The following is a 27258-nucleotide window of genomic DNA, read 5'->3' as shown; positions in this document are numbered from 1 at the left end:
TTATGACATAGGTATACCTAATGATAATAGTATTCACAACCATACAATTATTACTAAAGTTCCAGGATGTAAAATTCTTTACCTACATTGCCGGAACCTTTATAATTTTCGAGGTTAAGAAACCCCGCTTTACATTCAGGCTCTAACATCCTAAAAGTGACTCAAAAGTATTCTAAATACATGGTAAAACAAATAAACAACAGGATTATAAGAGAATATGTGGTCCGTTGAACCACGAATGAGAACCACTGTCCGGTAGTCGCGAAAACAAGTTCCACACATCGCCGCGGCGAAGAGCCGGGTTCATGGCGCCACCGGCGCTCGGCGGATGGCCGATCTGTCCCCCCCCCCAGCCTTACGGCGGGCCGCCCACACGCTGCCGTTTCTTCAACTTTGTGGTTTGCGTTCGAGTTCAGTCGCGCTTGGGTCTCCCTGAGTTCACCATTTCTTTTAGTCAGGGACGAGTAACGGACGTCGAATCGGATCGGGTCGCGTCGCGTCTCCCCGAGATACCCAGAGTCAATTCGAGTCGAGCCAAGTCAAGGAAAAAAAAAAGGAAAGGAAAGGAAAAGGATTGCCGAAGGAGACGGCGGCGGCCAGAAACAAGTGAAAACGATTTTCGAGTTCCTAACGCGGGATAAAAACAGTGGTACCTAACATAACAGTGGAGATCTCGAGTCTTATCACGTTCCGGACAAGGTCACGTGGTCTCGGCGATTTTCCTACCTTCGCCTCTCTGTTCGTCTTTCGGATCGAGCTCTCTCACCTGTTTGGCACCGCATATCCTTCGCTCGAAAACAAGGGTGAGTTTTACGAAAGTGATATGTTAAAGACGAACGGCAATTTGTAGCCGCGGCACATTCATTGTCGTTTCTTTCTTCGTCACTTCACGTGCCGCTTGTTTCCCTCACAGCCGGTCATCGTTCGGCTTTGTTTTCTCTGCTCGAAAATCTAAACGCCGAAAGTGAACGGCGGTGCAGGCCGGGTGTCGGGTATACATGCCCATAAGTAAAAACCATACACACATGTAAGGTAACCGTCATAGGGACGAAACGCGATGGCGTTCGTTCCCTCGAAGGATTATTTCACGGCGGTGTTATTTTTTTTCTTTCTCGTGCTGCTTTTTCTCACTTCATTTGTTTTCATTTGCACGGATTGCCCGACTCGATTCATCCGAATTGCCGTTGTTGAACCCCGCGAAAAAACAGCAACACACTCGCTCATGAATGTGCCTGAGATATTGTGCCAAAGAGTAGAACTGGGATAATAAAATCTGTTATGACGTGACGATAATAACAACAATATTGCTGTTATTACAATAAACCACTGCACGTGCAGCCCTCTTCTTTTTTTTCTCCACTCTCTTTCGTAACATATTTCGTGCGGCCTGTTTCTTCATCGCGAGCAATGTTGTTTCTAAAATTTTTCTTCGGCTTATTAGTTTACTCTGCTTCTTCTCTTTTTCCATTTTTTTTTCACCACCTTCGTTTACAACGACAGTGATTTACGCTTTAGCGTTTCCCTTATCATCTTGTATATTGTATAGTTTTTCAGCCGACCGAAGTTTTCAGCCTAATCACGCTGCCTCGGAAACTTGGATTATCTATCTCATTGACGTTGGCAATGAATGATGCGTGATCGATCTTTTCGGGGAACGGGGGCTTGATTAATTTTTAGTTAACATACCTATTTCTTTTTTCCCTTGTTATCTCAAACCGCTTGTTCAATGGTTCATATTATTATTATTATTATTACACCGGAAGTTCCGAACTGTCTGTACTGTGCGGTAATTACATACAGTTAAAGGTAAAACTGCGGATTAACGTTATGAATATCAATTATATATGTTGAATTTAGTGATTTGTATAGGAAAATTCCTCTCTTCTCTCTCTTTTGACGACGACGAATCGCGCGTGCGGTTCTCCCAGTTTTCCGAATTTCCTTACCACGTCTGCATACCTATGCAGATAAGATAGACAGAGATCGGTAAGACCCTGATATGCATATGTACGTACGTACAAACACACGCGAGACCTGCATCGACATCACACACGCACTCTTCGTGACGCATTCCTGAACGACATCTGGTGCCTCTGAATCGACCCTTTTTTGGTTCACTCCATTCCTCCTCCACCATCTCTGTCTTGTCGTTGTTGCCGGCATACAGGAATACAAGTATTCTCGGATGATCGTTCGCTCACCGAAAGAACGGAAATTAGTCCCGTTTCGCAGGCTTAATACTGCTAATCGTAAAATCAAAGCGCGATTATAAACTCTTCTGTAAATCGTATCACGGATATTTCTGTTACAATGGAATTTGACTCATCAAGCTTACATTAATACTTGTCATTCACATGATCCACAGCTTATCGAATCTGTCAGAGTCTAATCCTAAGAAATGTTTGTTGGTTTGTTTCTCAGTTTGTCACGGTTCTTATTTCTCTCTATAATTTATTCTGCACTCCGAGTGTACAACACTTTAGAAAATTTTCATTGGTAATCAAACCCGGCGCGCACGATCAACTTGAACTCATCGTTGGGTGATGGTGATTAATCAACAAGGAAACCAACTTATGGTTGAGATATAGCGTGATGCAATATCTGCTGCCAATGTTGACGATGATGGCACGCCGTTCGATACTATTAAACACACACACGCACTTTCTTTATCTCTCTCTCTCTTTCTCTCTCTCGAATTGGCTGTAAAAATAAAAGAACTTCTCATTGGCGTCGTTCCGGCTCTTGGGAATCGTTCTTTAAGTGCTCTCAGCGGCTATGTAAACAGTGCTGCACAGGTGTAGGTACGTAAGAATGTGTGTGCGTGTGTGTGTGTTGAGATTCATCGCGATCGCATTGGCATTGAACATCACGCATGACGAGAGAGAGAGAAGAAAAAGAGTGGAGTAGAAGGAGGAAGAGGAGGAGGACGAACCTTGTCCCGTCGGAATTAACATTTAACAGCGTACGATTTCCCGTCCGATGGGAGTCAACTCCCTACCCTCACTCGCTTCACTTCGTCTGCCGCCAATGCTTTATAATGGCGATAGCGATGGTGACCCACCATCACGCCGTGTAGTTACTGAAATACAGCAGAGGTGGATGCATACGTACGGTAGAGAGTGCAGAACCGGAAGCGCCACACCACCCGCAGAAAAGGAAGCGTCAAACATTGTCATAATCTCAGATAACCGACTAGGCTTGTACAATGATGCATGTATCTATGTTTTCATTCTTTCCTCTCTCCACTCTTGCCTTCTCTGTAAAAATCTAATTACGATCCGCGGTGTTTGATTACCCAGATATGATATACATACTGTTGTATACCGTATTATAGATATGTACAGTGAAATGCATTGATGCCGTAACTTTACGGTTGGCTAAATCGTTTTTTCGGTCCGAAACAAGACACGGCTTCAATTTCTATACGGATTATGCGACAGTGGATCCAATTTTTTCGCGTCAACTGCACCGCCAGTTATTTTCATATAATTCGTACGGAATTGAACTCGTGATTTTTTTTTTATTTTTCGAATTGAATCGAAAACAAGTTAGCCGGAACGTTAAGGCTTTTATGCTGTTTATTATCTAACTAATCATTTTTTTACTCCTCTATTTCGGACGTTCGATACGCTAGTTAATCAATTGCTCACACCTCGATGTTGTGTAAAATTTAGCGGCATGTAGAAGCTTCAATGACCCAGCAGGTGTATATTCCATTTAGGATTAACTGTGTTAAGGATCATATTATTATACGATCCGTGAGGAGGAGCAATTAGCAACCTGTTTTGGTTCGACGTTCGGTTACGCCATTCGATGTGCATGCTGTATGTTGTGTATGTATGCGTTACGTATTCGCAAACCGAATAACAATCGTTTAATTACGATATACAGGTTGTGCAGGCAGGCAGGCTTCCTTGTATACCTACAGTTTTTTTTATCATTATGCCCTAAGTAACCTGCCTGGACAGCATAAACGCGCTGGTAAATAATTGAAACTGAATTTCGATTCTCGTTCACAATTATATATATATATATATATATATATATATATATATATGTGTGTATATATAATGTAGAAGAAATACGTATTACAACCTTCGTCGTGCAGTAATGATATATGAGATGAATCACCGAAATCTGAGCAGCAAGACAATTGGCTCTTGGCCCTTCATTCCTCCAGATATATATATTTTTTTTTTTTTATGTCTCGGTCATATAAGCCCTTGAAAACATGACGACCTTTCCTTGATCGCTTTCTGATTTTATTTTTTATTCTCTCTTTTGTAGGAGATTTTTTTTTTTTTGTTATCTTTATAGCTCAATTCGTATTCTCTTCTCGTTTCCCCCGTACCGAGGTATAAATCTTTTATAGTTTTTCGCTCCGGCGCCGTGACTCTTGATATTATTATATGTATCGTTATTATTACACACACATGTATGACTACCCGGTGCATGCGCAACTTGACGCGTTGTCAACTAACGGCAAACTTGCATGATTAAACACGAGGAAGTAATTGAGTTTATAAATCCTATACGTATACATATGTATTATAAAATTGTTCCAATTGTTCATTATGATGCGTAAAACCGCTTACGAACCTATTTAACTATAATTTAGTTACGTGCTAAGGTGCGTATGGTTTTTTTTCCGTCCTGGGTCCATGGTGTGGGTGTTTATCTGTTCCAACACGTTTGCACAGACGGCCATGGAGAACCGAACGCATTATCCTTCGCCCACGGAAGGCGTAAATAGACCACTCTTGCTCTCGTAAAACGTGCGGTGAAAGTGCCACGAGACTCTCGTGTGTGTGTGTGTCCGTGTGTAAGGTTTTATAGGTGTGTGTGTATAAAAGTGTTTGTGTCGGAGGAGGAGAGAGCGAGAAGCCTCTGTCTTACTTATCGTTGGACTGTCTGCAGCCACTCCGTGAGGATCACCGGAATAATCGACTAATTTCTTACGCGCAATGGGTGCCATGCATATACGTATATTCAATACAATCGTGTATATTTTTATCGGTGGGGTGATACGCGTACGTGTATGAGGAGGAAAAGGATGGCTGGGAAAAAGCAAAAACCGCATCGCGTCAACTTAACGCGTTGTGTTAGATTTTGCGTACATACATATATGTATTATAATAGGAGAATTATTTTATATATATTTAAATTAATTTTTATAGTTTTTGTTAAGAACTAGAAAAAGAAATATGATATTTATATATTTTTTCTACCGGTATCGTTTGTTTGATTGATATTTTTTGTGTTACAAATCGATTCCGTTTACGTCGTTTCGGATTGTTGCGTTATAGATACGAATAGAAATAATATAAATTATACATTTTCTTTGATATTTGTATTTTATTTTTTTTCTTATTATTATTCTCCTGCCGTGTGTAATACTTATTTGAAATATATAATAAACAAATGTATCGTGATAGTCAAATCAAGGGGTCTAATTATTCGATAGGTATCTTTTGGTATTGCATAGCTGATAATATGTTTTTTCCCATGGCTATTTTCGAATGCAGGTTGAACATGATATTGTTTCTAAATTTAGCATCGTCGTATAACTGGGAACAAGCATCGGTCGTATATGTATTATACCTGTGTAGGTATAATAGATGTGGAGCAAATGGTTGGGATAATATCGGGTTCTAAAATTACACGTACCTAATACCGCTGCAAAGCGTATACTTTAAATCGTTTATACAAATGTATGTAATACATTCTATTCGAAAGGTCAAAGTGTACACGACGGAAATATGGATACACACAAGTGCGTAGGTGTAATACACGAGGAGCTCATAAATCGAATATGTGTGTGTGTGTGTGTGTTATACTTATTTCAAGGTACAATTTGTCATTGATACGAAAAAGCAGATATCAACATTATGCCTAAAAATGTATGTTATTACGTATAGATAGTTTGTACCGTGTAAAAAAAAAGTGGAGCACTTGTTTCGTTGATTTTTAACACCCAGTTTGCTATCGGCACCTCGTGCCGATAACCTCAAAGATGATGAAATAATTGTCACGTTATGCGTTGTATATTTTATACATGTTTAACCACACTCTTGTTGAATCAATTTATGAGCGCATCAAGTCACGTATAATGTGAATGCTAAAAAAAAAAAACAATAATAATCAAGAAAATTCAGTAAATGTATAAAGCAATTAACGTTAATGAACGAAGCAAATATACGTAATACATCAAGTTTTAAAATTCTATAGAGTCGTTGGGTTACCCGTGTAATTCGGTATCCGAGTGTGTGAAATTGAAATTTTTATTTTGCGGAACAAGACAAGACGCGAGCAATGACAAAGAAAAACATGACACCGTATCGAATTGTATCAATAGCGATTTCGTATTCAAATTATACGTGTCTGCTGATACAAAGTTTCTGATGTATTATTATTATTGTTGTTGTTACTGTTGTTTTGTTACTATAATAATAGTATTTCTGGAAGTGAAAGTGTGGCGGTATATTTTACGACGCATTGTTCTTCTCGCAAACCTTTCGATTTTGTTGTATAAAATATCGATTATCTATGCCGGATCGGCGGTGAAAACAAATGTATCCGGATAATGTTCTTCCTCGGAAAATCTAATTGTAAGGGGGAAGGATCGTAAGAATGGTTAAAAAAAAAAAAAAAAAAAAAACTACACTAAATCAAATTGTGATCTCGGCGTTTAGAAAGAGGAACGAACAGTCATTCTTCGGGCTGGCAATCACCTTATTTAATGGTGAAATAGTTGACGAAAAACACCGTTGTTTTTCTCCCACGCTTCATTCACGTCCGTTAGAAAGGCGACGAAATCATTTTTATTCATCCGGAACGAAAATACGTATACATTTACCTGTATATATTATTTATACATTTATATATATATCGATGTATTCCTATTTACTTGTAAAATTTTGTATTTGGAGCAGAATTTCTTTCGCCTGCATCACTCTGCTGCAAGTTATTACGTGTGACAGAGAGAGAGAGAGAGAGAAAGAAAGAGAGAGAGAGAGATGGGATGCTGTGAAGCGGTCGATTGCTCTAGTTAACTGCTAACACCTATCTATAAATGTATAGAATGTACAGGTATAGGTATAGAAGTAAATGTCAACTTTGTAATAGAATTGTGTGGAGCTTAATCGAGCTCTGCTTCAGATGTATATATATCATATAGATATATATATATATATATGTATATCTACGTCTGTATAATTCTGGCAACAAAAGTTTATATATAATTCTCTCGGTTTAGAAGTTTTGTGGTTTATGTGCGACCTGATTAAATGATATATTTATGCTAGAATACTACGATAACTGAGTTATAACGTCGCCTGCAAGTGTCCACCTGCACCTCTTTAGGTGCCTATGTGTTAGATTGAAAATATTGTTGGTGAAATATTTTTAATGGAAAAATAAAATAGGAAAAACTGGGTGCCTGTAGTGTGTGAATCGATTTAATTGTAAGGATAATTTGAGCAAAACAATCAGCAGCATAGAAATTAAGTACATTTTACGAGTAATTTTTAGATTTTAATCAAAGGTTACTCGAGTAGTTATTTTAATGTTGCTTGTTTGATTCGTAATTGAATTGTTATTGATCGTAATATTTGGTTGACTTGAGACTACGTGTAACGATTATTAGACCAAATTGCTTTTTTTCACCGTTTTGAGGAAAGAGTAAAAAAATAATAAGGACGTTGATATAAACAGCGTGTGAAACAATTAATTTCGGTATTTGTGATAAGAATTGTTCGTTTTATTGGAAATTATTAAAAATGAAGTAAAATTTTACTCGTTCATTCCTTATCGAAGACTTGCTACGTATGCAATAAATATAACACAAAGCTGCATAAAAATTCGCAACTCTTTACGCATGGCAGTGTTTGAATTTTTATTCTTTTTTTTACTCGATATAAATTTCTGTGAAGATTGCATTGAACGAGTGAATAATCGTTGACGGATGAAAAACGTTAGTTTTGTGCGTACTTGATACGACAAGTGTCGGATATGAATCAATGGAAACTTGTTCGATGTTTCATTTTCTATACATCGCTTTTCGCATCCTCCTTCCGTTTATACACAAATACTTACTTATTGTTAGCTCGCGATAATCGTGCCGCACAATTTTATTATCTAGGCCGGATTCCAGGTTCGCCTACCGTACGACCACTAGAAATATAACACATCTGTCTTGTGTGGGTACTCGGATAATTTACCTGGGAATACGTCTGGGTTAACGAGTATGTAGGGATGTTATACCTGTTTGCAGTCTGCATGGAAGTAACATGGAAGTAAGTCAACTTCTCGAATACTGCAACTGTACATAATAATTTCTTGGCTCTCATGCACCGCAGAAATTGCAGAAATCTGTTGTTGCAGGCTCGTAAAACGTATGTCACGCTTTCGGTATTTTCTTTATCTTTATGCACTTCCAATTGCGAATCTAGTTCATTATGGTTGAGAGAAGACGAGAAAAAACGAAGTATCGGTTAAACGAACAAACAAACAAGAAAGTCTCATTCAATTCGCGTTGCCGAATTTCTCTGCCAAGATCCTTTATATTATATCAGGTTGCGGTCAAAGGTCGAAAGTTCAACCGTGTCTCTCCACCTTAAGCTAACTAAACTTCACTCGGTGTCTAATTGCTCCTGGGCATATCAAACAGGCACACAATTATGATTTACAAATTCGCGATACAAGTTTGATCCGTCTTTAAACTGGCAAGATCACGTAATAACGAAATCGCGAGTACCTGCGCTGTTCGATCAGAGGAATCCTGACGAGATGAATTTCGTGAAAGCGCCCGAATGTCCGAAACATTTTTTCCAAACGTACAAACAATGTTGAAGAAAGCCGCGCAGGAATCGCTCGGCACGGAAAGTTATCGCGAGTTTTTCAACGGTCAATTTATTATATCTGCATGTATATGCTATATATCGAAGATTCAGATCAAACATCGGTGCGGTCGAATTCAGGCGGAATTGTTCCGTTATGCATTGTCTTCGTGAAGTATGTACGAGCAGCACAAGCGGCCTGACTCTGCGGAACGGATGGTCAAGATTGCAGGACGCGTTTTATCGCCGGCTTGGCTCGTTGTTGCGCTGTTGCAAGATTTTTTATACAGTATATGCATACGTATATACATATGTATACATATATACAGTGCATTCTATCGATAGAGCCGCAACAGTACAAGAAAGGGGAGATTTTTCACTAATCGAAGGCCCTCCGCCGATTAATTAGATTTGCGCGAGCGTCGCGGCAGGAAAAATTTGCAAACTCTGTCATTGGGTTCGTAGCTTCTCGTGTACGCTTCGGATAACATTGTTTACATCGGTTAGACTAAAATTTCATTTTATTTCAGCCTGGAAAAATACCTTGTGCGCGTCTGTATTTTTATCAACACGTCCGGTATTTTTTTTTTTTTTTTTATTATTTTTTTATATTTTTTTCCTGCACAGTTATTCACGTAAACGTTTTGCACGAAAGATTGTGCGTTTAAAATGGGAATGAGTTCGTTTATGCGGTTAACAGAAACGACAGAACTATTGCAATTTTCCCGCGCCAGGTAGACACGAGGCAGCCGAATACTTACTAAATTACTCGGTTCGTCGTTCCTTCCGATAGCGATAAAATCGGCAACGCTCTCTGCCCAGTCAATGCTCGATGATGAGAGAGAGGAGAGTCTCTCCCATCCCGGCCATCCGCTGTCTGCCTGACCAGAATCGAAAAGAACCGTTTTACGAATCTGAATAACGCTGCAAAGTATACCTATATATGTACGTACGTATATCAAGTCGACCCAGCCTCTTCTCTCTCTCTTTCTCTCTCTCTCTCTCTCTCTCACACTTGTATTATACATACCCGTTAATAGCGAGGTGAATTATTACTCAATGATAATAATAATAATGGTAATAACACTCTCCGTGGAAATTGAAATTTTAATTGTTATTGCCAGATCAATCGCGCTGTTGCAGATCAAAGGTTCAAAATCTGCAGCACGATGAGAAGGTTTATGCCAGATTATACTACATTACATTTGTAGTTATATATGTGTGTACAAGCATACGTATATACTCGGGGGTAAAGATTGTTACACATATACAGGTATTTATAATTCATATTTCTGTATACATGAATTCGTTGATACTTGGGTAGAATGTATTTGGGGCGGGGGGGTAAACCGGGAAAAACTATTCGTTTCATCGGGGTTATTTGTCGGTGCCATTGGTCATTATTTCCCCTGCCCGTTGGCGAACTGCGCGGGTAGCATAGACGTGTTATTATTTCCGGTGGAAAGGTTTAACGCGCATGCGCGCGGTTTAGTATACGTCCTAGCGTGCGTTACACGCGTGCATATCATGGATATGTATGTACAGACACGTGCCAGTTATATGAAATAATTTGTCCTACCGATTAGGTGTACGAACGTTGATTCGCCGTCGGATACAAAAGTAGTAGTATCCGAACCCAGTGCTTGAAATTGAAGAATCCAAAATTATACTCTTTTTTTCACCGTGTGCTTGAATGGACGATGTAACAGGTTTTTTTTCTTTTTTTTTTAAATTTTTTTTTATGGCCTATCTGATAAGTTCAGCGTAATTGTAACACATGTGTTATTTTTCTTCGTTAGACAAGCGTGGGTGGAGCTTCTTTTCTAAAGTCCGACAATCGAGCGAACGCTAATTGAGGCGAAAAAGAAAAAAGAGCTCCGTGCAGCCATCTTCCAATCGTATTAAAACACGTATGCGGTATCGATAGAAAAATTCTCTTTTTGAAACATATCTCCGTCACACCTACAACTCTCGTTGTACAACACTGTTGCAACGGTCTCTTTATACGTATAGATATACGGATCTGAATGAGTATAAATATGTTTTTCAATGATGAGAATCCCTGGCCGAAAACGTGACTCCCCTTCTCATTCGGTGAGGTATATTATGTACCATGGGTATGGTTATAGGATGAGGATGAGGATGAGGCGCAGGCGTTTGCCGGTATAGCCGCACCGATACCAGGATAACCGAGATCACCCTGGCTTATATTTATATATATATATATATATATATATATATATATATATGCATACATATGTAATAAATACGTGCATTCCACACCACGGCATACCTACACCGCTTTACGAGGTCTCGCAGCCACACTCGCGTGTATATCTGTATAGGTATACGCTTCTTCTTTTCTTGGTGTTACTACGGAGGGACCAACCAACTCCATCCGTCGGACGTGTTCCTCCTTGGCTCGGTCTAACGTCGTAAACACACGACCGTTTCGTTTCCTCTTCTCGTCACGTTGTAACACATCGAGTGGTTTACCGAGGTGAGATTCTGGTGTGTAAGGCAGGAGGTTGCAGTTTTTAAACGAGGTCGAAGTTGATCGCGTTGAATTGTAACGAAGAAACATCGAGGGGGGGGGGGGGGGGGGGGGCACCATTTTTTTATTTTCACAAACACGAGTTTGAGGGAACTTGGATTTGACGATACGAGCACGTTTTGTCTTATTTACCGTTTACCGATTGTCAAATAATTTGAAAATTACGAAACGACTGTTCTTCTTAAGCATCGTGAATCGTTGCGATAACGTCGATAACTTCAACGTGATGTTTTTAAACGGAATTGAAGTTAATTAAAGATCAGGGAAAACAATTTTATTGTGCAATGTTTGGAATGCACTTTCGAGGAGTTCGATTTTCATAATATCAACATGTTTATACTGTTATGTTTTTTGCTAACTGAAATTTTGGACAATCGTGAGAATGCGATGTAACGAGTTTTTCTAAACATGCATCGTTGTATTAACCTTTATTACTAACGTCAAACTTATGAATAATCTAAAGTCCCTGGAACTCTTTAACCGCATAATTGTCGTTACATATGTTTTTCTTTCTACTTGGAAAAACTTATTGATACAGGATGCGAGAGACGAGATAGATATTTTTTGTTATAATGGAAATTTGATAGATTCGCAATTACATTCATTCTTCGAATATAAAGTGATCGATTCTTTTCGGTTTCCGAATGAAATTTAACCTCAGGTCTGAACACTGGTTTTTTTTAGGGTACGGTACAGTTTTATGAATATGAATTTTCACAAACAATACTTTGAAATTTTTGTGTCTGCCAACTTTTGGATAGCGTTGTGTCGACAATTCGAGAAAGAGACCTGAACCTTTTCTAATTTGTTGAAAGCCTGGAACACTTTCAAAAAAATTATTTAACAGACAAAGAGTGTGAAAAACAAGTTCTCACACGTAGGGTTGTAAGCCATGCTTTCAGTATAAAACGCCATAGCTTAGAAGACGAAGAAGAAGGACACTCGGTAGAACTGACACGTGCTTCCCGCAATGCATCGCGGATTTGATTTAACCGGTATTCCATACCCTGTCATCTTCTAGAGTGATTCATTCCACGTCGTCTTAGGTGGTAAATAACGTGGGGAGGGGGATAAATAAATAAAAAAAAAAAAAAACGAATAAACGCTTGACGCCGAGAGAAGGAGAACGGTTTTTGAGGTGAGCCACAATTAGACTGATCCTTAAGACCGATAGTAATTTCTTCGCATCCGTTATGCAAACGAGATATCACAGTCGGCCATTATTAACTCATGGAACAAAATTACTCACTGCATCGCTTGCGAACATTTATTATACGTATATATATACGTATATATATATATATATATATATATATATATATATATATATTACGTTTACTTTTTTGCGTTAGCAGCACGTCGTGTTTTCTTGATTTTTAATTCTCAAGTCAAACAACAATGAGAAAAATTGAGTAAAACAGGTATCGTTAAAAAAATTGTTTGAATATTGTTGGAATTAGGAAAAACGAGGTAGGCGTAACCATTTCGCGCTATTGTCGATTCTTTTTTGATAATTGCAACGCAAAATCAGTTTCTTCGGTTTACTCTACGTTTTTAGTTGAACAAGGCTTTAACGTCAATTTATTATTGCACAGGCATTAAATTTTCGCAACAGTTGCAAGAAAATATAGCAACAGTGATCGTAACGAGAAAGAATAGTAACGGATACTAGACTTTCCGGTAACGGCTAGAAAAGTAATTTTCATTTTCTAACTAGAACTACATTTTTCGATTGTGGTGAAAAATGGAAATACTTGAGGACTGAGCGGTAACGGGAACAAAAAATTTCAACCAATATATATGTAGTTGTAAATATTGGCATTTCTTTTACTTTCCCCCCCACTTCATCTATAATGCTTCTATGGCATGATGCGATAGATACGATACATATTTTACGACGTCGTGTGGTGCGAGTTTATACCGTCGTCGATAAACCGGAAGTCTCGAAATCTGGCACGGTCTGGTTTAAGTCTCGGGATATTTAAGCGTAGCTACGTTGCCTATTAATTTATTATAGCTTAGCGTGAGTTTTTGAGGTTAATCAAGTAGCTTTTTTTATCCACGTTCTTCTTTATTTAATATCATTATTTTACTATGAATATCGACGTGAAAAACTTGAGGAGCTGTAATCATTTATCTTTTGCCGTACACGTTTATTATTTGTCGTTATTTTCCTTTCATCTTTTTTACTCTTAAATCTTGCTTGCGTACGGATTTGGGTTCATTCGTTTATGTTTGCCGGTACGCGGCACAGCAGCTTCAGGCTTATCTTATTATTTCTCCCCGTGAAAAGCGTATACATATATTTTGTGCCTGTATACATCTGCTTATCTTAATCTTCGTCGGCATGTGTTGCGTTTCCCTGTTGTATTTTCTCTTGGTAAAATTTTTTCTTTATCACAGAAGCTTATGCTCGTCGGTTCATAATACGAAACGATTTTGTTCAATCATTTTTTTGATCCTTTTTCTTTCTTTCTTTCTTGTTTGCAAAGCCTGCTTATTATCGGCAGGAAAAAGATATAATACGGTAATTTTTTCCACTGACAAGTATCATTCGTTCTTTCGTTTGTGTCACAGAATTTTTGTCCAACTGACAATTAGATTATGTAAATATAGGGAATTTTACTAAACCGTGATTCTATTAGTACATGAGATTAAAACTAATCGTCGTGAAATTTTTTCATGGAAATAACAATCGAATGAGGTTAAAAATTTTGAAGAAAAATAGAAATCGTGTTTGAAGCACGGCTTCTTCCAACACATATCTACCCAATTTGCATTCCCACCTAATCATATGTATGTATATATATATATGAATTCCTGGGATACGTCATTTCCGGTCCGTACGATTGCATATAATAGCCGCGTTAAAATCGGTCTCCCGCAGTATTTGACAAATCGTGCCTGTCGTATGTAGGCGAAAATCTTCTTTTTTTCCCTTTCTTTCGACAAGACAAGACGCTTGTGAAAAGACGGTGACGACGCTCTTGATTTTAATTATCGAAAGCAATCAATATATATGTATAATTTTTTACTCGAACCAACGAACGCGACACTTTATGTTTTTACTTTTTTTTTTTCTTGCAATTTGTCGAACATAACGTTCACGATCGGTCACTTTCGCATATACAAATAGTATGCGATACTTGTATATGTATATATGTATACTGCTTGCTATATGACACGTGTATTAATCAAGGACAAATTTTATGTACATATATATTGTGTATATGTGTGTGTGTGTGTACGGTCGTTAAGTACCTGCAACCTATTTTCATGTAGGCAACTGTTAATGGTTTTATTTAAATCGGTTATATCCGTCCGATGCAGGTTATGTATATACGATATACGTGCATACCTATAAACACAATATATATTTGTATATTACTGCGGCAACAACCGGATGTCGTCACATGGTTGTACATATTTTTATGTAATGACCGACCGTTCTATTATTTAGATGAAAAAAAAGTACTGTAATTGACAATACTGGCGTACAATATAATTATTGTTGTATCGCGTTATGTTATATACATATATATATATATATATATATATATATCTGATGGTGGGTTTTTACTCTCCATAACTTTCCTCTATGTGCAGAATTAATCTTCAATTTAGAATATAATTTATCACCATTTTTTCTTCCCTTAATTATGTACGAAATTTAAATAATTATTCATTTTATCTGTATACGCCTATTTCTCTCTTATTTTATATCTCCACACGTGTCATTAATTTGTATGTGATTTTAAGGAAATTCCGTGCCAGAATTGATATTAAATTTGTCACAACGGTTAACGATGCAGATGGTTTGAGGAAATTCGTTTTTGTTTCTTTTCTTTTCTTTTTTTTTTTTTTTACGTAGTCTATGCAAATTCCTCTCCGCTTTCTCGTATACCTATATATATATATATATAGATTATATATGAAAAATAAAAATTACACAACGAAGGAACAAGAAAGAGAAAAATTGACTGATTGTGAGATAAGACTGAAAGCAAAAATATACTCGCGTTTAAAACTTACTCGAGCTTTAGTTTCCTACAGTCATTTTGTAATAATAATGCAGCATTGCCGCTCCGGTCTGAGGTGCAAGAATAACTTCTCGGCTGGTGCGTACATTATGTATACAGACATCGTACACATGATATTTACACGACCGTTGAAATCTGATCCGTGTTTAATTCGCCGATTTAAGTCAGAGATTCGATCACTCGATCAAGTTTTCAATTTCTTTTCCATATCTTTTCCTTCTTCATGCGCAAAGATTTTTACAAATTTTGGTATAAGATTTATGCACATATTACGACGAGTTATTATTAAACAGTGTGCAATATTTCAATAAGAATAACAACTGTTAATTTGACAAGTATTATTTCACGGACGGAAAGAACTGCAGATCAGGCAATGAACGAAGAGAAGCTTTTTTGCCTGCGTAAATATGTCAAGTGAAATATGTTTGGCGTGTTTTAGATATTTTCTGCAAGCTCAGTTGCAGGTGGATTTTTATAATATCGCTAGTCTTGTCGGCACGCATAATTTATGCAAGTTGTACCATAATCCAAAAATTTACTACTATTTTCGTTCGCACGATGTATATGTAGAGAAATTTACCGGCATGCCTAAATACCGTGTATGTGTATATTTGTGGCAACGCACGCGTGAGTATCGGCGATGACTCACGACTCACTGCTCGAGCCCCACGAATGATTTTCTTCGTAGCAACCACCGGCTTTTTGGGGGCTGCTAGGCGATAAAGCTGAGAGAAAGAGGAGCGGAGAGGAAAGGAGAGAAGAAAAGCTGAGTGGGGTAAAGCTTTGGGGTGCACGGTATGCAAGGGTGACGGTAAAAGCCGTGCCGGCTGCAATTTCAACTCGAGATTCGTGGTGTATAAATCGACGCGAGTTTGCACGCTCGGAATCAGAATCGGACCGAAGTTGTTAACGTAACGAGAGGTCGGAATTAAAAATCAACGTTGTTGGACAATTTAAAAACGACTTTCGAATAATTGACTTTTTAAAATTAACACACATTTTGTTTACAGTGGTTTACCAAAGCTCTCGGACATTTCTAGATATACGAAGTAGCGATTTTTCTTAAACATTCATCGTTACAGTAACGCTGATAACTTCATCTTCATCGCTCACAGCTCTTCGTCGAGTCACATTATGTATACGTGAATGTTGTACGGAGATTTCTTTAACAATAATTCGATTGTGAAGAAAAAAAATTTCACCCCAGAAATATCAAATATTTCCTTTCGATTTGTCGGATATATACAAGATAAAAAGTTTTCGGTTCTTCTTATTGTTGGAATAAAAAAAAAAAAAAATCCTAAGGTAAGGAAAAATTCAATTCGACTGTCGGTGCATCGATAAAAATTAAATTATATTGCAGGATGTTTATTTCTTTTCACCTACGTGTAGTACGTTATACGCGGATATTATAAATATTGTAGAATAGAAAGACTTTCTCCAGGAGACGCGACGCGTATTAAACTGCACACAGATCTCCTTTTCCTTTTACTTCGGCAGCTTGCTGCTGCTGCTGCTGCTGTTGCTGCGTCGTCGCCTTATTTTCGTACTTTAGTGATCGAGGGGGCCTTTGATGCGTCATACCATTGGTCTGGAATTCGAAAGACTAAAGTCCCGCAACGATTTTTGCACGTAAATTTACTAGCGGTTCTCACTAAGTTAAAAATAATCTATGCACAGATTAATCGAGTCGAAAATAATGATCGATTATTTCGTATTTTTTTCGTTTTTTTTTTCGAATCGATGCAAATGAAATAAAAATTTCGTAAATTTCAGTATGTAGTCTTAATAGCGAAATAGTTTTTTGATCATTTATAGTTTCATTGATAATATTTATTCAATTTCAGATGAAAAGTTTTCATTTATCATTCACTTGTTATGTGAAATTCGTAATTAGTGAATAAGAATGGATAATGATTGATGATTTAATCGTATAAATTGATCTTGTACTGCGTAGTTTATGGAAGTAAGAAAATGAAAAACGATTGTGCGAAAAATAATCAAGTCTTTCGACTAATCGAGTTTGAAAAATGATCGTTTATACTCGATTAGGCGGAAAAAAATAATGGACTGTTTTGGTCATTCTTAAATTATTGTTACACCGTTTGAAAATCGGCACAACAGTGAAATATTTACTCTAGATCCATGATAAGAAGAAAAAAACAAACAGGTTCACTTCCCATTTTATTTCCTCTGAGCGCAATAATATTCACTACATACGAGTATACGACGATTAGCTTCCGAAACAACCGTTTTTAATTATTTATTCAATTTTCTTTTTTATAACGTACATTTCAACTACACCTAAACAGCATCGTACAAATCCGGTTTTGCTTTGCGAGCTGGCCTCCCTGCAAGTTTATAATTTCATTCCTGTCGATAAATCAAATAATGGGCTAGGCGAGTGAAACGTATCTATATAGCAGGCGGGACCATTCGATCGTTAATTAGCTGAATTTGTAGCAAAAGACTACTTTCTCTATAACGTGTTTTTGTCATTTTCACGTGCCTAAATTATGAATTTATTCGTGTGTCGTCCTAATTATGATCCGATGCGATTTCTGTTCTTCTTCCGTCATTTTGTGACGAAATTATAACCGATTCGTCCTCGACATAATTATTTCGGTAAGAAGATTAAAACAAAAAGTAGAAAGAGTTGATCACTTTTCCTTTGCGTCTAGAGTATTCGTGTTCTGTAATAGTTCTTCAATGAAAGAAAGAAAAAAAAATTACTTCATTATAATTATACAAGCGTGATACTTTTCTTTCTTGCAATTTTCAAACGATAATCATAACATTTTACATCCAATTTTACAGTTAATTTCTATAATAGCGCTCAAAGAATGAATTTCTGTTATTTTACATCCAGAGGCACAAAGATGCCCTATTATGTACGCCTTCTGGACGTAAAAATTGACGGTACCTGCTTGTTTTGATGGGATAATGATTTAAAACTTGTGCAATTCACCTCATTTTGCTATATATATATAACAAATACCTATATTATAAACCCATGTGTGTAACGGTTCTTCCGAAAGTCGGTCTGTGTTACAAGTATAACACAAAAAATCATGTATAAACTGCGTGCCTACCTACAATGTATGAAATAGGGTAAAACGTACAACGTTATTTATGTACGTACGTTCAACAAGTTAGAGAAACGAATATTCGTAGCGAATAAATAGGTACATATGTATATATATATATGTATGACGTACCTGCCTATACCACTTGATGCTTTTGTGCCAGATTTTACTTGATTGCATCTTCTACTTTTTCTTATTATTATTCTATTCTTGCAACTGGTTAGAAAGTTTGTATTATTGTATATTCATACATGATATGAACGATATTATACATGCAGTGGTGTCACTTCGTTGACCCATATATGGTAAAAAAAAAAAAAACTATTGATGATTTCATATCTTATTGGCGTATAGATTAATAAAATATAAGTCAAGATCAATACATTCCTTGCCAAAAACTTGGGATAAAACTGATTGTGAGATGGGATCCAGAGTGAATATTTTATTGTTGTGCCGATTTTCGAACGGTGCAACGATAATTTAAGAATTACCAAAAATAATCGATTACTTTTCCTCACTATTTGTTTTTGTTTTCCTACTCCCATGATCTTCGTCATACAATATCAAGTTATGTTGAAAAATATTTTGAATGAAACTACAAATTACCAAACAAACTTTTCCGCTCTTAAGACTTTATACTGAAATTCACGAAATTTTCGTTTCATACGAAAACAGTTCTACAGTAATGGAAGTTAGAACCCAAAATTTACCGCATTCGTGCAGTTGTAAAAGCCAGGTATATAACCTACACCCAGGTGTGTATATATAAGAGAATTTACACAAGAAGTAGGTAAAGGTTTTACGTATATCCGGACCAGGATCAGGTTTTCCCGGACGTTGGTGGTTTATTTGTGTATACGGGGAGTGTGCGCGATGCACACAGAACAGAGGTATGTTCATGTTTGGTGTTCGGTCTGGACGGTTGTGGGCCTTGGGAACACAAACCGGCATTGTCTTACATTTTTAATCTTTTTTTCTCTTTCTTTATTCTTCATTTTTATTTTTATTTTATTTATTTATTTATTTTTTTTTTGCATTATTGCAATAGAACAAGTCCCCTGTGGCGGAGAATAATTACCGGTATATTTACGTCGTTACACACACGTTTGTGCACGAGTTTGGAGAACTTGAAATCTATCGGCTTATGGCGCATGATCGATTTGAATACCGATTCGTGCTTCCTCGTTTACTTCGATTTATCCCATTGACGATTATTCAAATCTGGCGATTCGTATACTTTGTTGTTTACACTCAATTGTTGCACGGATATTGATTGGAATGATAAGATTGTAAGGGTATACGTCCGGTGCAGCGGGGAGATTAAAAAACAATTGAAATATTGCGAAAGAAGAAATTACCTTCTACGTGTGGTTTGATAATTACGTACTATATCATTAACCGGGAACCAGAGGAATTGAGTTACCAAGAGTTGTGGAAAAAAAAAAAAAAAAACGTACAACAGGTACAATTATTATGTATGGAGTCCAAAGGGCGCAGAAATTTAACATCGTTCATCGATGTCGTGTTCTGTGGATCGAATTGCTTTTTTCGAGGCAAATATTTCAAATAAAAATAAAAATAACGTTAACGCGAGGAAACTACGCTTTGTGCAGCGCAGACTGCGTTCAACGACTGTGCGAACTTGAATTCCAACCCCGTAGGGGCTCTGCATTTTTTCTTACCTATTTTCCGCGCAACTTCCACATCGCGTAGGTGGTAGTACAGGAATCCGAGCCTCACGCTTTTGCGAATAAAGACATTTTTTTAATCATACACCTATGGTACCAACATAAATGTACGTACGTTACGTTGTACATACATACGCTACGTAAAAGTCAGCGCGAGGCGATCCGCAGCTTTTACTCGTACCCCCGGGTGTATAAAAAATCTCTTTCTGTCTCCTGGCACGCTCGAGATGTAAAATAAAAAAAAAAAAAAAATAAAAATAAACGTGAAATAAAAAAAATGAAAAAATTCGGAGCGGGTAGCTAAGTGCGGACTTTTTTTTTTTCACTTGTACAGTAGCGGCCATCTTGCCAAGTTTTACTTATATGTATGTATGTATGTATATACATAGTCGTAGGCATGCGATGTGATGTGGATAAAAGAGTACAGAGTTGTGTGTTTGTGTCTATATATAATACACGCTTCTGCACGGAGTTGCGAGTCACGTCGTTTGACGTTTAATCCGATTACAGGTAACGAGGACTGTGCTGCCTCTTCTATTTCCATGACGATTACCCGCCTCTCGTATCGGTATATAACATAATGTAGACGTAGGACTGCTAGTATTGTTGCATTCAATCGAACCGCAGATAATGACAACTAATACATAGACGTTATATCGATATGCAATTTCTATATACATAAACGAATCGTAGAATCGTCAGCTCTAACTATACTACCTATGATTATATATTTTCAGTTCGCGAAATTGTCGTCTCGGGTGTTTGCTGTTTTTTTTTTTTTTTGCTTTTCGCACGTTGTTAAAATTTCGTAATTTATTTATACTTCGTTGAGGTTATTGTTCGTTGGTAGAATCGGTGCTATGGATTCAGCACACCTTACAATTATATAGCTTGTATAACTATACAGTATACGTACAGCTGCGGGTATAGTTGAAAAAATTGTCGAGAGAAGAAATGTAGAAATTTTGTATCACGTACTGAAAAAAGCTTTTGGGATTTTCGAATATCGTAATTTTTTTTTATCCTCTCCTTTGAAAGTAATTCATAATAATTTTTTTTTTGTTCTTCGTCAGTCACTTTATCAAACATATACATCCGTATTGTGTCTGTGACGTGTATGGGCGTACTAGACATAATATAACGTCGACGCACTAACGAGCAACGCTGCGATATAATGAATATGATGTACATACATGGTATGTACGCTCATTCATTAATGTAACGAGCGGCGACGAACGTAGGCATATGCTTGCGTAGATATACAATGATATGTACATGTACACTGTCGAATATGTACTTCCTCATTCTTGCAAGTTCAATTTTAAAGATATAGAATGGATAACGGGACGGAAAGATTTTTTTAAATGTTTTTCCACTCCCACGTTATTAAACAATTGTACAATGTAATACGAGGCGTATAAATAATTCAATGAATTTAAACTCTATTCCATACGGATGACGATTCGTACATTTTGTGCGATAAGAAAATTGAATTTGAAAACGAATAGATTGTACATACGTACAATTCTTACGTATACTAGCAGTAATTGTAATATACGAACATAAGAATGTTTCGAAGTTTCTTTGAAGGTGGAATTCATTTTATCTTCTTCAAAATGTACCGTATAATTAAACGCGCGTTATATATTTCTTGTTGCAGAGATTTGAATCCCGCGAAGCGTAATCCTCGTCGTCTTCGTCTTGGTCAACCTATCGTCGTGATAATCGTGATAATCGCGATGGCAGGTGCGGGGGAAGTTTGGGTCCAGTGGTTCACGTGTTGCCTCACGCAGCAGGGACCGGGGGCCCGGAGCAAGAGACAAAGGCCCCACCAGCAGCAGAGGCTAAGGATAGACCGAAGCATGATCGGGGCACCGACGAACTTTCAACACACCGGGCACATCGGCAGCGGTGATCTCGATATGGCGAACGCTCATTTGTCCGCCATTCAGACGCAGATGCAGGGCAAGGGAGGCTACGAGGCCTCCTTTGGCGTTAAGGTGCGTCGTGATTACGCGACCTAATCCAAATAACGTACACATAATTGTAGAAACTATCTGCCCTACGTGTACTATACGTACCTGTACACCGAGAGAAATTTTTTGTTCCGCTTACCGCTCGGTCCCCTTAACTATTTTCATTTTTTAGATTCTACGTCGATGTATCGGATTTTGGCTTGTTTCTTGCTCGGGGTGCTGCGGAAAAAAATTACTTGCCCTTTTCCACCACGGTATTGAATAAACAGTTTCTTCAGGGCGAATGAGAGATTTTTTTTTCACTCTTTTACGTTCTTCTAAATTAATGAAGAATCGTGAATAAAAAGTTTTTCTACTGCTTGCATCAATCGTAATTCGTCACTTCACGTCACAAAGAAGACCCGCACTTGAAATATTGAGCCTCCGGTTGATGTTTGAGAAGTGTGTCTCACGACTTTTTCATCATTAATTCAATCTCATAAAGTAGTTTATAATTTAATGCGAACTTTTAATACGTGAGAACAAGATTTCCGGTTGATATATCGTTGTGTTAGGGATCGTGATCTTTGCGCTGAACACAAATGTCGGGAAAGAAATAATAATTGAAGTAACTACTATAACGTGTTTCTTCACAAATTTAAAAAAAAAAAAGAAAAGAAATGTAAGAAGAAGTGAAAAATCAAACGCGCGCGATCTTCCACGTAACGTACAACGCTCGTCTTTTTACAGAATCTTTCTTTTGACCTGAACAAACTTTTCAGAGAGCGCCTCGGTGGAAAGTCTTAAATTATTTTTCTCTGAAACACCGTTAATTTCTACGTATTACATGTACAAAGTGTTATTTTGCACGAGGAAATGTTTGGTAATCGTCACCTTGCACTTATCGTTGGGGGGAAAGGATTCTGTAGGAACTGACTGTACGAACGTTTTTTTACGTTCACATATACGCGGTAGATATGTTATAGCTATGGGTCACGATTCGATTAGCAAGCAGACAGCGGTGGACAGTCTTACGGGTATTTATTTTTGGATCACCGATGTGTGACTCACTCGGTTTACTCGTTCAATTTTTGCAACGAATGCGCGATGCTCGCCCCCCTTCATCTTTTCCTTTCTATTTTTTCTCTATAATTTCGTTATATTCTGAAACGTGAAAGAACTCTCTTTGTCAGCGATGACTGTATTTATACGCTCAGACATTATTGTGATCTGAATTTCTTTTACCGTACAAACTTTTGAATACGGGTGTATTTTACTTATTCTTTTTTTTTCATATAAAATTTTATTCAGAATAATGACTTTGATAGATTTTCATTGTCCTTAATTGATTGATTGTGGAAACTAAATGTTGAAAAGCACGAACGTTTACCGGAATCGCGTTACAGATACGCATAAACGCGTATACCGAGAAACATGAGCAATTCAGCGTCGTGCGGTAATTAGTATACATTATAGGACGTATAATTACAACGATATGCCGTGGCGAGTATATTTAACAGCCGAAACCATATAAGTATGAAAGTATGCAGTGGCAGTATCATACAGCGTTTACAAGAATATAAAACTAACCAAGGAAGACGTGCAGTATGTAAGCAGAGTCATAATGTATTAATAGAGAGAGAGAAAATAAGAGAGAGAGAGAGAGAGAGAGAGAGAGTTAGAGTTAAAAAACATCGAGTCATCGCTGCGATTATTTCGTTATATTATACTGTACGGTAAAAAGTGTTGTATCGCAATTTAAAAACTTCAATCACTCTAATTAGCGTTTAACGATTATCGTTGCAGGTACGTACATTTATTGTATAATGTGCAAGAATCAACATTACGTCATTGCGAAATCTTGCGTGAATAATTTCATACATCGCGATGGTGAAAATTAATTACAAACAATTTCGAAATTTACCACATCGATTTTACGTAACGACATTTAGATTATTATTATAGAAACTGAAAAAAAAAAATGATTACACGAATTATATGAATCGGGTATACCTATTCGGAGAAAAAATACAATCGTATATTCTTTTGCTGATATAATATAATTGAAGGGAAAAAATTGTTTTGAAATTATATTTTACACGCACGGCCTTAATCAATTTGTTTAATAAAACTGCGCGTCGCTGATCGTTGCATGAATGAGGTGTGCTATAAATTAGACCATTGAAGGTTGACCCGATTCACCATGAGAATAAAGTTGCCTGGCCGAAAGGTCAAGCGAAGACTTGACGCAAATATACTCTTGAAGTAAACTAGAACAAATTCCATACCGCACGTGAGGTCGGCGTATCTAGAGCTATTATATTCCTCATAGTTGACGCGAACATTGTTTCACTTGATCTTCGCCCTTCAAAGTCGTCACAAAAATACTATCCAACATTTTACGTCCCTGTGTATAATATAATATAGTAATAAAAATACCGCTACGATGTGCAATATTCAATATTGTCCAAAAAAAATTTTACGACTTCGTTCTATGCAATAGTTGGGAAATTTTTTTTTTATTCGGAAAGGTATATTACAAGATGAATGTTTAAATGTTTTCTTTTTTACGGCTATATAATGTTGAATATCAAAGAGCGTTGCGCGTTTGATAAATATCAAAAGGCAGCAGCGAAATGTTGTCCCCCCCGTTGTTGCCTTGGCTTTTAAAATCGGCGTGTAAATATGCCTGTAATACCTAACGATTTCGTCTCTTTTACCGACAGACATCAAACATACGTGCATATAGAGATATCAAACGGAGTACAAAAAGGCAGTTGCTTGCGTACAATAAATAAGGAATGTACGCAACGGCATTTGACATGCGAGATACGCTATGCTCTTCAAATATAATTCTATTAGCCGAATGGTTCAGCTATTTATTATCGAAATCACATATACGCCAGTTTTATTATTACATTAATAAGGTTTATATATCGTATATTTATATACACACCTTTTATTCAGGTATGACTAATATTCGTAACGCAATTAGCTAACGCGAGAATTCCCGCGTAATCAAAAACTTGACCGCTTGTTATAGCTATAACGTGATCAAGCTCGGCTGACGATAATAATAAAAGTTAATTGCGTGTGTACGAGTTTGCCAAATTTTATAGTTCGTAAAGAGAAAGAAACGGAAAAATGACTTCTGATTGAGGTTGACGTATTACACGTTATACGAACGTCGCACTCTGGCGATGAGGAAGGAAAAAGAAATGTATCTGAGAAAAGAAAATAGTGAATGCGACGATTATCAGGGTGAAAGGAGAAGAAAGTGAAATTGAGTCAGCTTTTAGAAAAGTAAAAAGGGGGAAAGAATTAGCAAGATTTAGTCTGACTGATTAAATTAGCTAATTGTTTTAACGTTGACACTTATGGAAACAACAATAGTGATTATATGAACATACATATTATGCAGCTAATCTGTAATATAACGCAATTTTTGTCCAGATAGTGACGTGTTTATATACATATAATATATGGATAATTTGAGTTTTTGATGTCCTTGTGATAAAAGTATTAACGGAGCAACGATTAGGCGTAAAGAGAAAAATGCGAAAAAAAACTAACAGATACGAATGATTATCTCTCGACTCCCTCGAATGGCGTAGTGTTCCATCAACGGGGATTGATGTACGGGTCACAGGTCAGGGATCGTTATATTACACGGAAGAATGGAACGCGTGCCGCTGCCGCTGCTTTATAACAGAACGAGGATGAAACTGAGGAAACCTCAAGGTTCAGGGTTCAAGGTTCGGCTTTGAAAGTTCACGGTCGAACCGGGTTGTTGAGACGGTTAACAAACCGCGGGATGATTCCAGGACCGAGCAGCAACGATTCGTTGAATGACCCAGTTCAACTCTGGCTTTTTTTTTTCATACACGTGTAATTATTGTCATTTGTCATGCATCGTGGATGAGAATTACGCCTGTCGATCGTTTACATACTCTTATACGGTATGCGTGAAAGAGAAAAAGAAAGAAAGAACAAGAAGAAAAATAAAAAAAAAAAATTATCACAACAAAGAAACGGAGAAACAGCTGACATGGAACGTTTAACAACCGCGTCGGAAATTTTAATCGCGATAACGCGCAGAGTATTTAATTTAACACGATATGTATAATGCATATTGTTATGTTCGATCGTTCAATGGAAGCCTTGTCAATTCGTCTCGACGATTAGCTATTAGTATTACTATCATCGTCATCGTTGTTATTATAGGTACACTGACATGCACAGACAGACACCTTATACCAGAGTTATGCACGTCGTGTGCATAGATCCTCACAATAGCTTCTTCGATTGACTGTGGGGGCGGTCATTGACATCGATGATGACAACTTCGTTTGATAACTTGCTAACGTCACGCACGTCTCGCGCGCGCGCGTGTATAATATAATGAATTATCTTACAGACGTACGTATTTATGCATACGTTGTTACGTTGCATACTGTCGACGACGAGGCTTCGCACAGCTGATTTGATTTCCACGCGGATGACGATGAGACTGCATTATTAACGCCTGGCGATTATTACCGATTTAAGATTATCGTAGAATCAGAATGCGTTTATTCTATTGTATATTAACAATAACCTTACGTACAATGGATTATAATTGATAATTGTAATCGATAAATTGGGCAGATTGGATGTTTGTTGATTTTGGTTGTTTGTTTTTCTTTATATACTTATCCTCTTATTTTTTTTATTTTTTTTTTTCTTGTTTTTTGATTGCAGGCTTGCTGAGACACGGTCGCCCCGAGGGCATTGGAGACCGACTTGTGATGATCGTCCCTAGGGATATTTTGAACGTGTTGAAGATATTTAAAATATGGTGACGAGAGGGAGAGAGAGAGAGAGAGAGAGAGAGAGAGAGAGAAAAGTGTCGTTGTACATATAAGCTGCTATCGCTGCGCAACCGCTGTTGAAAAAAAATCGTTTGTGACGAAAGTCCGTTTACTAATTTCGGACTGACAACTGGGTCTTATGACGTTGAGCGTTGCAAACGTTTGGTCAATCGGAGGTGTTCTTTTTTTTCTTTCTCGTTCTTGTTTTGATTTTTATTTTCCTAAATAAATAAATAAAATATATATAT

The 27258-nt window shown here is 37.3% G+C and overlaps 1 protein-coding gene across 1 annotated transcript; it reads left to right on the top strand.

Annotated features, from left to right (window-relative positions):
• Nucleotides 1–388: 388 nt before the first annotated feature.
• On the top strand, nucleotides 389–27030 carry LOC107225240 (CDC42 small effector protein homolog). The gene is made up of 3 exons (XM_015665641.2): nucleotides 389–803; nucleotides 21866–22205; nucleotides 26901–27030. The coding sequence occupies exons 2-3, from the start codon at nucleotides 21945–21947 to the stop codon at nucleotides 26907–26909; spliced, it is 270 nt and encodes an 89-aa protein (XP_015521127.1). The 5' UTR covers nucleotides 389–803; nucleotides 21866–21944; the 3' UTR covers nucleotides 26910–27030.
• The last annotated feature ends 228 nt before the right edge of the window (nucleotides 27031–27258 follow it).

This window comes from Neodiprion lecontei, chromosome 6, assembly GCF_021901455.1.
Source record: "Neodiprion lecontei isolate iyNeoLeco1 chromosome 6, iyNeoLeco1.1, whole genome shotgun sequence".
Lineage (NCBI taxonomy): Eukaryota > Metazoa > Arthropoda > Insecta > Hymenoptera > Diprionidae > Neodiprion > Neodiprion lecontei.
This window is presented reverse-complemented; position numbering and strand designations above follow the sequence as displayed.

What these genes read in the sequence shown, in the direction of transcription:
- LOC107225240 (XM_015665641.2), top strand. Translation starts at nt 21,945, where the DNA reads ATGGCAGGTGCGGGGGAAGTTTGGGTCCAGTGGTTCACGTGTTGCCTC.